The 12,346-nt window shown below is 42.3% G+C and overlaps 1 protein-coding gene across 3 annotated transcripts in view; it reads left to right on the top strand.

Moving 5' to 3' along the window:
* Positions 1-12,346, top strand: part of LOC114428569 (receptor tyrosine-protein kinase erbB-4-like) — a 171,684-nt gene that overhangs the window by 79,238 nt on the left and 80,100 nt on the right. For all 3 annotated transcript variants that reach the window (XM_028397123.1, XM_028397132.1, XM_028397114.1), the window contains exon 2: positions 8,281-8,432. In XM_028397123.1, the coding sequence (XP_028252924.1) occupies positions 8,281-8,432 (152 nt within the window). The remainder of the gene's footprint in view (positions 1-8,280; positions 8,433-12,346) is intronic.

Below are 12,346 nucleotides of genomic sequence, written 5' to 3'. Positions count from 1 at the left end.
TGGTTGCCGTGAGTTACAAACATGCACAGTGGGGGATTTTATGGTCACATCTGCGTGTTATTGTCAGATGCTTTACCAGTGTGTTGCAGTGAGTACCTCTTGCTGTGTGTTTTTCTCCTGACTTCTTGCTGTCCAATCCTGTCTTTTCTGTTGTTTGTGGATGGAAGAGGACTGGAAAGAGATTTTATTTGATTTTTTGAAGTTATTAAGTAAAAAATATACAACTTTTAGAATGACATGCATGCTTTTTGTTGAGAGGTGGTTCAAGTACAATCAGCAGATAGTTCTGTTAGAAAATCAAACCAAAGCTTAGCTAAACAAATCACGAGATTTTACAACAACAATTTGATTCTACATGTCTCTTAGTTTAAAATAAAAGGTTTGAGCAAGCATCATTCTTTACAAAACAAAAAATTTTAAACTCCTCACTGCAATTAACAAGCTATGATTGACTTGCTTAGGGCCACCAGTCACATGACAAAAATTCAGCTCAAGTTTTTCATAGATTAGCAGGTCTTCTACAGCTGTAGCAAACAGTTTATAGATGTTGTAAACATGGAAAGAGTTAAATATGTATAACATGTGGATCTTATATTGTTTTTCCTAAAACTGTTCACATAACCTGTGTTCATATGATAAATATTTTTACATACTGATTCCAGTTTATTTGAAACTCATTAATGATGTAAGTTCAACGATTTTTTGTTATTTATTGCGTATGATCATAGCACTGCACTACAGGCATGTCTGAGTTCTCGCTGCTTGTAGCCGTGGTTGTGCTGTTTCTATAGAGGTGCTGGACTTTATATTGCAGTAAAAAATGAGCCCGCAGTGACAGGAAATATGACAGGAGTGAAAAATGCACAAAAACAGCATGGGGTTCTGAAGGGTTAATGCAAAAAGCAATAGGCTCCTCATCATGAATTGTTCTGCGGATCGAGCAGATATATGCTCAGACTCCCCCGGCCTCCTCCTCCCGTCCCTCCTCACCTTGTCATATGCACAATTCCTGACTCATCAGACACTATTGTCATGCAGCGTCCATCTGTGGGCACACAGGGCTAAATTATTGGCCCCTTTTTAATAAGGCTATGGATTGTTTGAGGAATGGCACCGGGGCTGCTGTTGATTATATCGAAAGCCTGTTGTTTTATATCCTGCGAATGTCAGATTTCTGCTATTTACATCCTTCAGCTCCTGCACGCTGGCGAATGGTTATTGATTTTGCCAAAGATTAATGGGAGTGGTCGCGCTGGAATTAAAAACAAAAAGACAAAAAGGGAGGAGGAGGAGGAGGAGAAGCATTGGAAAAAAAGCAGAAGTTAGATTGAAAATATTAGATAATCCACACACTTCACTTGGATGTGTTTAAAAGAGTTTCAGCAGCTCGGTTGGGTGTCCATGTTGGCCGGCTCTGTAAACAAAGTAGCTCCATATTTTAGCCCTGGCATCAGTTTATCAAGCAGTGTTTGACTCAAGACATTCGAGACGTGCCGAACTGTTTGATGCGGTTGCCATGCCGATAGTCTCTATTGAATTTTGAGCCTACGGCTGCAATCCAATGCCAGGCTGCAGCTCGGTGCGTTCCAAGCCTGCATCATTTAGACACTCCTTAACACATCAGCAAACCTGTGAAGTTATTTTTCAATGAAAATGATGGCGATTCAGTGCTCAGCTACAGTGCCTATAAAGCCACACGTCTAAACAGATGGAAAAATACACTGATAATACTTTATGTTCTCATACTTTTGCCACTTACACACATGTAATATTTCTGTCAGATTTAATCATGTTACCATGACAATTTGGTAGCAACACGGTAATGATGTGCTGTGAAGGGTGGAGGACAGGGAAAGATGGAGAGGCAGACCTTCAGCAACAGCAGATGAGGACTGAGTCAGGAGAAAACAGAAGGGGAAAAAGATGACAGGAGCGGAATGAGATGGAGGGACGGTGACCAAGTACAGATAGATGAATGACATGTTGGATTATCTCAGCAATAAAGCGTCTCCCTAGACACAGGCTGTCTGGGTTTAGATGGAGGCCGTTGAAGGGCTCATTTGCCTTTCAGTTGCTCATTACGTCCAATCCAAACTTATGTCCTCCGCTGGGTGGCCGGCTCCCACTGTTAGTGTGTTTACATGTGCATTGTGTGTGCCTCTTGTTTGTGACACTTCACCATATTGTGGAGGACTGACACACACACACACACACACACACTCATGCATATTTACACCAAAGGCCTTTCCTGATATTGAAACAGTGTAAATGTTCTCCAACCTTCCTTCATAATGATTTCTCCCATATGGTTCCTACTAATATTCCGCTTGGAGCCAACTCACTGGAACTGACACACGCGCACATCCTGAGTGTGTGTGTGTGTGTGCAGCCCTTCTGTGCTACATTAACTACAAACCTCATTTCCCCACAACGAGAAGCCACTGGGTGAAAATTGGCTGGGACGAGTCATTAAACCTGTGTCTGACACACACACATACACACACAGCGGTTATACAAATGACCCCCCCACACCCACCTGTGTCAGTGTAGCAGGTGATATTCCAGCGCCTGCTGAGAAATGATTGCCCTTTTGATGGAGGAGGTCCAGCATTCATGTGTGTGCGTGTGTGTTTGTGCTGTGGAAGGGTAGAGGATTAAAATACATAGAGAGCAAGAAAAGGAGGGAACAAAAGAGGAAAGTGGTCTGAAAAATCCGAGGACAAAGGCGAAAAGGTGTTTCGGAGGGGCGTGCAGTGAGCATGAAAGGGAAGACGTCCTGCTGGGATGTGATTGATGGCTCTGAACCCCTACTGGCCCCAGGAACAATTTAAATGTTAAAGGTCCCATATTTTACACTTCTGTGGTGTAAGGTTTGAATCACTGCACAATATAAAGTCCTGCATCTCTATGGAAACACCACAATCATGGTTACAAGTAGATAGATATCAAACATATCTTTAGTGCAGGATAACATAGAAATAAAGGCAGAAATCTCAAAAAATGGAGAAACAAATGTGGAATTTCTGTAATAACTGATTTACAAAAAAGCAAATAAGCTGGAATCAGCATGTTTTTCTAGGGCACGTAGGTGTTGCATATATTAGAAAAATAAAATAGGAGCTCTACATGTTACAAATGTGTAGCTATGTACATTTTTACAACATGTACAAGGCAGATTTTCACTCTTTTCTGCCCAAATATTGCAGATATGCTAAAAAACTTGCTGTATTTCTGTCAAGTGACTGCTGGCTACTAGTGAATGACTCATAGCTCATTAGTTGTGGTAAGGATTGTTTTTTACTAAATTTTGTTACTGCAAATGCTTTCATTTTAGCAGATTTTTAATTACAACATATGTGGTTACTTATATTACTCCCCTTGTAAAGGCTATGGAGGATTCCCTTGACATTTTTCTGTCATAGCTTGTTAGCTTAGCAACAGCTGAGCAGGAAACATGCTTTAATGTGTCACTCTAACTTTGAACTCCATTCTAATAGCAATCCCTGTGGCAATATTTTCTTTAAATTAGCCATAAATCAACTGAAAGTGAGCATTAAGGTAGATGTAGAATTCACAGTGTGCAAACTCAGGTGCTTAGTTTCACTCCTGCAAGTGACAAAAAGTGAAACTCTACACGGATTAACAGGGCGCCTCATCAAGCGGCGCCTTCACAGATAAGGACGGTGAGGAGGGCGATTAGGAGTCACAGCTATGGTGTTCTTCCAACTTTTTCTTGATTTACTTGGCAATCATTCTATCGTATAATTGTCTGGTGAAATGTTTCACTTCGGCACGTAAAAGTTTACACAAGGTCACCCTGATCTCATTTATGGATTCTGAAATGTGCTAAAAATATCACAAATGTGTGAGGTGTCTGTAAAAGTTTTACCATTCTATTAACCAAGGGCGGCCTGATGTGTGAGTTTCATTTGCAGTCGTTTTGTAAGAGTAGGTGATTTTTTTTTTCTGGGATGAAACGTACAGTAAGTCTGTGTGAGCCTATAAGCTGCGTGTCTGCTGCGTCAGCATCACCCCGGGCCTGTGTAGCTTCTGAGAAGAAGATGATGATGATGATGGAGGTGGTGGAAGCAGTGATGAGGGGGATGAAGAAAGCTGGTAATAACCGTCCGCTGATGTGGCTCCTGGGATTTTGGTGTGTGTGTGTGTAGAAAGAGGATGGATGGTGGCTTCTCTTAGCAAAGTTTTATAGCCAACATCTATAATTTAGGAGGATTTTGTCCATTTTTTAGTATTTTTATGTTATTTTTAACATTACAATCCACGTTTTATCTATTTTTCAAAATTTCTGTCCATAAATGCCAAAGAATTCTGTATAATGTTTAAAATCAAGAAAAAGGTGAGTTTTAGTTGTCTCATTGAAGGGACAAGTCCTATTAACCCCTTCTCCTTTTGGTATTCCTCCCGGTGCATTCTGTTCCAATCAATAATATTCGACAATGAATTTAAAATGATTGCAAAGGCGACTGTGAGAGCAGCAGCATGTGATTTTCTGAGTGCAGGGTCACACTTTTAAAAGGAAAACTAGTGTCCTCTTGCTTTAGAAAAATGTTGGTTTTATGGATTGGAAGAAATGTTTTCACTTTTATTGGTTTATTTAAAGTTCTCCCAACTTTTGCATCTCATGGATTTACAGAAATGTGACTGCTGTGCAGGTGAATAGAGCTCACGCTGAATCTACAGCCATTATAGCTGAAGGTCGCAACCCTTTAACCCATTAGCTCGAAGCTCAGAACTGAGGAAGAATATACACTTTCCCACACACATGGCTTTTTCCTTTCTTTTGTTGGGTCAGTATATTGTTCGTAGTTACCACAGTAACGCTCTGGCTACAATACAATGCTTAAACAGTCCAGTTTCATATGTGGTGAATTCTTGGAACATGTGATGATAGGTATTTATTATTGGATGTGGTGGAGTCTGTGGATTCAGATTACTGAATCTTGAGGGATTTACAAAAAAATGATGAAGAGAAATCTAAAACTGGAGGACAGAGACACGATATGAGCATTGATAATAAAAAAAGTAACAGAAATAAGGCAGGATTGTAAAGAAGAAGAGATGAAGTGCGAAATGAGAACAAGCGCAGCGCAATATGTCAGTGGGAATGAGGCAGGAGGTAACTGTCTGTCTTCGTCTCTCACACCGTTCATACAAGGCCTCACACATCTGATCATTTTTCTCAGTTTCCTCATTCTTGCTTCTGATGAATCGTACATTGTTCAACTGCTCAAAACCACCAATGTTTACGTACAGGGAGCCAGCGTGGCCCTGTGAATGATGACCGAGCAGGAGAGGTGCGACATCTCTGCAGCTCTGCAGGAGGAGGAGCTGATGGTGGTCAGCTAAGCGTCAGATAGTGGAATTTGCAGCGATCATATGCTGTGAGCAAATCTGACATCAGGGTGTAAATAGCATTTATCCTAATAGAACAAGTAGCAATGTTGTCTTGTGACATCAGAGTGGAACATGCAAAACACAAGTGAAAGTAGCCAATTTGCATGTTTGCTACTGGGTAAAAGTCCATTGTTGAATACTGGCATCTAGGTGAAAATAGTATCTATCCTGATAAAACACATGAATGGATCCATCTTTGTAAAATTTTAGCTCTCGGGTGCAAAGGGACAATTTGTGCTACTTGCACCCACTTTTCATCTACGCATTTTTTATTTATATTTTTAGATATGGCAAAACTGGCTATTCTATAGAGTGTGAATAGAACTGTTGCCTTATGATCCCAGGGAGGTTGCCTCTGCCTTGCAATACACCATAATGTAAACAGCTAAGTTTGAAACCCCATCCTGGGTTCAAATAAAATTGATCGCTACTGGGTGAAAATAGCATCTGTCTTGAAAAACATGAGTGGCAATTTAACAGTTGTAGTGTAGTGTTGCAGAAAAAGGAAAACCTTTAGTTTGAAGTTCCCCATTTTAGAAACATTTGCTATATAGAGATATTGTACAACTTTTGCCTAATTTCCTGAGCACACACACATACACACATAAAGAAATACACAAACACACCCCTGAGCTGTCAAGCTGACATGGCCTCGTGTCACCTGATGCATTAACAGGGGGATGGCAGCAATTCAATACTCACGTCGTCCAGCTCAGGTCCTAGGAGAGAAAGGAGTGGAGGAAGGAGGGGTGTGTGTGAGGGGGGAGACAGACATAGAGAAATGGATGGCTAAGGGCAGAGAAAAAGAAATTAGGAAAAGAGAGAGACAGAGGTAGGGCAGATGGATCTAGACACTTTCGAAATGAGCCCAGAGTAAAGAGCATTTACAGTAGAGTGTGTCGATCTGAATGCTAATGCAGCTGGACGTCATTCCCACTCTCACAAATACAAGATTGTGTCTCCTTCTCTCTCTGTCTCTCAGTTCTATTTCTTTGCTCGGCTTTACCTTGCTTACTCACCCCGAATGATGCTTTTCCTCTCTTTGTCTGTATGTCTGCTGATATTGGCTTTTCAGAGTTGTTTTCCTCTCACCTCTCCCCTCTGATCTTTCATCACCACACATACACACATCTGCAAGAAGTAGGGTTCAATAACAGATTATTACAGAACCGTGCTAACCTTTCATCTCCGCACACACACACACAAGTATATATATAAAAAAAATAATCCTCACACTATTGATCTGACCAATTTTAGACCCTCGTGCTTCCTTTGAGTTTGTAGCCGCTCTTAAATCATTTCATCTAATAACTTATCTGTGTTTGTGTGTGTGTGGTCAGCAAATCTCATTTATCACTGTAGTTCAGGTCCCCCCACTGCCATTCTGGAGGAAGCCAATATGGAGGATCACAAAGGAGAGGATGTGCGCTCATCATTGCAGAGCCAACGATCCATAAAGCAATATGGGAGTTTATGAGCTCTCAATGTTGTTCAATATAAGGCCAAGTTCAACTATGCAATAGCTTTTAGATTTGATTTTATTCTCTCTTTGTGAAATTGTTGTACTTGAGTTTAAAATGTGATAACATATCAAAAAACACCAACTTTAACATATACAGATAAACATATCTTGAAAATTGACTAAAATAGTCAATTTTAATCAGTCAAATTTTTAATCAGTCAAATTCGATATTCCACCCAGGGTGAGAATAGCATTGCTGCCTAATGACCCCAGATAAGTTTCCTCTGCCTTGCTATGCACCCAAGTGTAAACAGCCACATCTGCAATGCAATCATGGGTGGAAATAAGATTTACTACTAGGTGTAAATAGCATTGTTTGCTGCTGGCATCTGTGCGAAAATAGCACTTGTCAAAATTACACTTTTTTAATACGAATAACTCAAATTTGTAATTGTAATTTTAATTTATTTTTGTACCATGACCACATAGACTTTGGTAGGGATGGAATACCTGTTCTAAGACACCCTCAGGTGGTAATTAGAGGTACTGCAGTTATTGGCATATTTGCCCTGGCTTCACATTTGTGAGTGATTTAATTTAATTTTTATTTTAAGTTTCAACCTTTTAAAGCAAGACCTACTGAACAATTGAAAAACATTAATGAGCAATTTAACACAGACACTCAATACATCCCACACCCTCCAATCTCACGTGGTACCTGTGGGGCAGCTGAATGGAGCAGATGGTGGCTGGATGGAGGCTGAGGGACTGGCTGGAAAGGCTGGCAGGGATGGAGAGGGTGGAAGCAGGAGGAGCTAATTACAGTGGTAGCCACTACATTAGCCAATTGTCATGCATTTATCATTAGCAGTGCTAACACACTCACAGGACCAACCATTCAGAAGCTCCTTTGCTTTTTTCGGAGGATCTTAAGCGTGGTTTGGAAAAAGTATGCTGGTATATGTGTGATGGTTTAACACGTAGAAAATCCAGCATTTTCTCTTTGCCTGGACCTCCCACACACTCACTATGAGATCTTCAAAGTCTTTGAAGCCGAGCAAAGTCTCTGAGTGAAACCCTCCATAAAGGTCAACCACTGCAATTTGAATATCTTTGATTAAACGATGCACCGGTTCTAAACCCAGGCTGTAGGTCACTGCTTTGGAGAAATGATATCCACCCCTCTAACCCCACTTGTCCCTCCCCAAATCTCCACTCTTGCAGCTCCCTCATTGTGGAGGGTTACGTCTGCTGCACTTGTTTTTACAATTTAGTTAATCTCCAGACCCCCAAATCCCTTCCATGGTCCTCTGGTCCTCCTTTATTTGTCCTTTTTGTCGGAATGCAGCTTAGTTAAAATGTATACATTTCATAACATGACACTTCCTCTCCTTTGTCTGTAGTTTGCCCTGGCACAGAGAACAAACTGAGCACCCTGTCTGACTTGGACCAGCAATACCGCACCCTGAAGAAGCTCTATGAGAACTGCGAGGTCGTCATGGGAAACTTAGAGATCACCAGCATCGATCGGAACCGCAACCTCTCCTTCCTCAAGGTATGTGTCTGGAAAACTGAATTGGGGGGGGGGGGGTGATGGCGCTCCTGGCAACAACTGGATTTCAGAACCATGGATAGAGGCAGAGAGAGTGAGAGAGAAAGAAACAGTGTTTCAGCACCATGGACAGAAACATTCACTGATGGAGCCCATCTCATAGGTATGCATTACTTTCTGTGACTGTTTGTGTATTTCTACACTGTATGAATCCCCCCCCCCCCTTTCCCCCTGCTGTTTAATGAAGTGAGGTGCAGTCTAATTACTGGGCCAGAGCTATCAAATGAACACCATAAACAGTCCCATTAGGCCTAGCATCATTAGGGAAACAATTAGGCATCTGGGGGATTAAGTGAATGTGAGGAGGGGGGTGTAGTTACCATGGTAACTGTAGCAATCATCCTATTGGTCACAAGAATCCCCATCTGGATTTCTATGTTTTTATATTTTATCATTAATTAAACAATCACATCTAAAAACCATGACAACATCAGCCAAAAGCAACTTTTTCTCTTAGTTTCTCTGGCTGCTTACAGCAAAGATCTGAGACTTTCCCTTTTCTCTCTCCTTTTTTAGTCAGACTGGCATAAAATGAACTCAGCGCAGTTCATGCAAAGTGCAGCACATGTCATCAATACACAGCATGGATACATAGCTGCAGGCTGTCTGAGGAGAGGTTCAGCCGCATAGTGGATGTGGACGTAGTGTGTGGAGCTGCAGGGGCATCACAAAACAGCTGCCGAATTAAAATAGCAGTGTTCAGCTACTGTGCTGCGCAGGGTTTGCATATTTTGGGGGAGCAGAGAGGGAGGCGGGGACAAACCAGGAAGGTGTGGTGATTTTTTGCCTGGTGAGACACTGACAGTGACTGACAGTGTGTATGGGGTCTTTCTGCTAAAATGTTGTGTTTGGTTTTCAGTAGATGTGGTGGTGAGCATTAGGACCAAACAACTCCACCTTGGTGCTTCGTTCAGATAGAGTTTTGTAAACCTCAGATAAGCTTTGGAAGCTTTTCTCCTCGTAACCCTTCCAAACAAACTGTGCTTGTTCAGTCTTCTAATTGTGCTGTATAGGACATTGAACATGCTTAGATGTACCTCTTGTGTTTGTCTGAGTATTGCACAATCTGTCCTTGGAGTAAATTTGTTGTTTATATCAGATTGATGTACACTCTAACACTATTGCTCATGTCTTCCCCTTTTGTCACCAACTGTGTCATAAGGAATGTTATGGCTAATATCTCCCCACACAGCACTATAGGCCACAGGTCCCCTTCTCTGGAATACAGGCACAGGTCTCTGAAGGGCACCCCCATCTGGCAGACCCCCTCTGTCTCATTCGCCGGCCAGCCCCCCCCCCCACCCCCCGCACTCTGTCGGCTGTCACTCAGAATGACCCATTTCCCCCAGAAGTGAAGCACGGAGTGGTCCAAATGCCCCTGCCGTGGCCCACAACCAGCTAATGATGTCACTTCAGCTGAAGGACTCTTCATTAAAGCCAGATCAATCTGCAAAATACAGGGCATGCTGCCAGGGCTGCAGCTGAGAGCGGCAGCGGCGACAGGACAGAAAGAAAGTCTGATAAAGTTCTCCTCACATGCTTCACACATGGGCCTCAGCAATAAAGAGAGATGAATGACACGGTCACTGAGGTGTATACTTGATGTCGACTCTTTATTGAGCTTATCTCTGGCAAACACCAGCCAGCAAAGACAGAGAGAAAGGAGAGATACAGGTTCTTTTTTTAACCAAGAAAAAAAATCCACGAGTTGAGTTCAGCACAGCCGGGAAACAGAGGAGAGAGAATATAAAGAGATGAGACAGGAGAGAAAAGAGACTTCTCACACCAAAGGCTTCCCATTTTCCTTGGGCTGTATTTCAGCTGCAAATGAAAGTGATTCTGCAGCTCGGCTACATCCTCAGAATTCTCATATGCTTAGCCAAGCACTGTATATGTGTTTTAGCATGCTGTGCTGATGTTATGTTAGCGGTCTGGAGTGAGGTTGTAATGCTCATTTTTATCTATGCTCTTTTGTGTCATGACCTCGTCAGTTCCTGAGATTCTTTTTTCTTCTTCTTTTATGTCCTTGCTCCAACCTGCTGAGATCAGTGTGTTAGTCAGAGATTACCGCTTCTCTCTGTGTCATTATTCAGAACTCATCTGATCACTCCTCTCTCTCTGTCTGAGTGTGCCTCCATGCTATTAATTTACTGTGAGGCAGTAATTCAGCCTGCACTCCATCACGCTTGTTTCACCGTGTCTGCCCTTCAGCGATGCCATTCATCTAGGTACTCCTGACACACTGCATGACACATATTTGTGTTCCTTTATATAAAATTAAGTCCATTAGAGGAAATCTACATGCTAATTCTCTAAACAGGCTGCCAAGATGAACAAAATCTATGTTATGTCCCAGTTAGAGGAGGAGTTTCAGAGCCCTCTGATTGGTCAACTTCAGTGGCCAATGAGGCACCGCCCACCACAACAAGCAACATCTCTGGCGATGCTTTTGCAGCTATCTATTACCTAAACAGCATCAACTCAACGCGTCACCATATATGAATGCGATGTTCTATTGGTTACCATGGTGATGACACTAATGCTTATGACTACAGATGGGTGCGACATGCGTATACATTGGCTATGTCAACAGCCTGCATCTAAATGCTTTTGTAACTAGCTACTAGCTTACCAGCGTCAACTCCTAAAAGCTTCCCTTATATATAAATGCATTATCCTTTAAGTTGCCATGGTTATGGCACTGATAGTTATGACCACATATGGATGCTGGATGTGTATTCACTTGCTGTGTTAATACCCTGGAAACACCAACCACAATCATATATGGGTGTAAAATCCATGTTATCAACCTGAGGAGCCTTCTGATTGGTCTACTTCAGCGACCTAATAGGCACTGTCCACCACCAACATCTCTAGCAAAGCGTTTGCAGCCAATGACGCTATCCGCTAGCTTGAGATTGCCCAAAATATAAAATATGAACACAATATTTCATTGGTTGCAAATTTAGTACATTGTTGAGGTTAACACAGTGAATGTGTGGCTTCATTGGGAACTTTAAATTATAAGACTGGGTCAGGTGTAGCTTCTGTAGGTTTTTTTGGTACTTTAGGTGCTATTAGCACCTAAAGTACCAAAGCAGTCTCCTTTCAGTGACTCGTAAATACTTTTGGCCTTGATAAAAAGTCATTTTAGTTTCGGGTCAGATTGTTTTGATTTTTGTGGATTTTACCCCTATTTACTTCCCCATGACAGTCCAAATCCATCTTTGTATTTTTGGGTTCAGCCTGTGTGCCGCAGGCCTTTTAGAGAGCTCTCCCCTCAAAGTGAGGGATGTTATTTACATGAAGAGACACAGAGAGGTAGAGGACAGGGCCGGCGAGGAGGTCAAGTGCTCCTCTCACTCTCGGCCCCTGTCCCTGCTCTCTATTGTTCTGCACGATGGCCTCTTCACCATCAGTTTGTAGAGGGGCGTGCTAGGCCGAGGCCGATTGCACAGCTTCGCTAGCCTCTGATCCAGCTGAGGAGCTCATAAAAGGTTGGGACTGTCGCCTGGAATGGGAGGCTGTTAGCGCCTCGCGGGCACCCGGCAGCGTTTGCATAATTACAGCCCTTAACTCTGGGAAAATTAGCACCCTGCTCGTGCCAGCCAGAACCCTGCCAGATCACGGTGGCACTACCCTGATGTGTCCTCGAGCTCGTTAATTGTGGGGTAATGGAGACGTCTAAGTCCAGGAGAAGAAAAATACATTTCACTTTTTGTTGTAGTTTTTGGCTCTCTAAGCAGAGCATTTTCTGCAGCTCCAGAGTGTTAAACAGAACTTCAAATTATTAGAATAACATAACACAGTTTCTGCCACCTGAGTACACTCATTCTTTTTTCAAAGGGACAAAACCA

The sequence above is a fragment of the Parambassis ranga genome, chromosome 2 (assembly GCF_900634625.1).
Source record: "Parambassis ranga chromosome 2, fParRan2.1, whole genome shotgun sequence".
NCBI classification, from domain to species: Eukaryota; Metazoa; Chordata; class Actinopteri; family Ambassidae; genus Parambassis; species Parambassis ranga.
The sequence above is the reverse complement of the archived record's forward strand: the minus strand, read 5'-3'. Positions and strand labels throughout refer to the sequence as shown.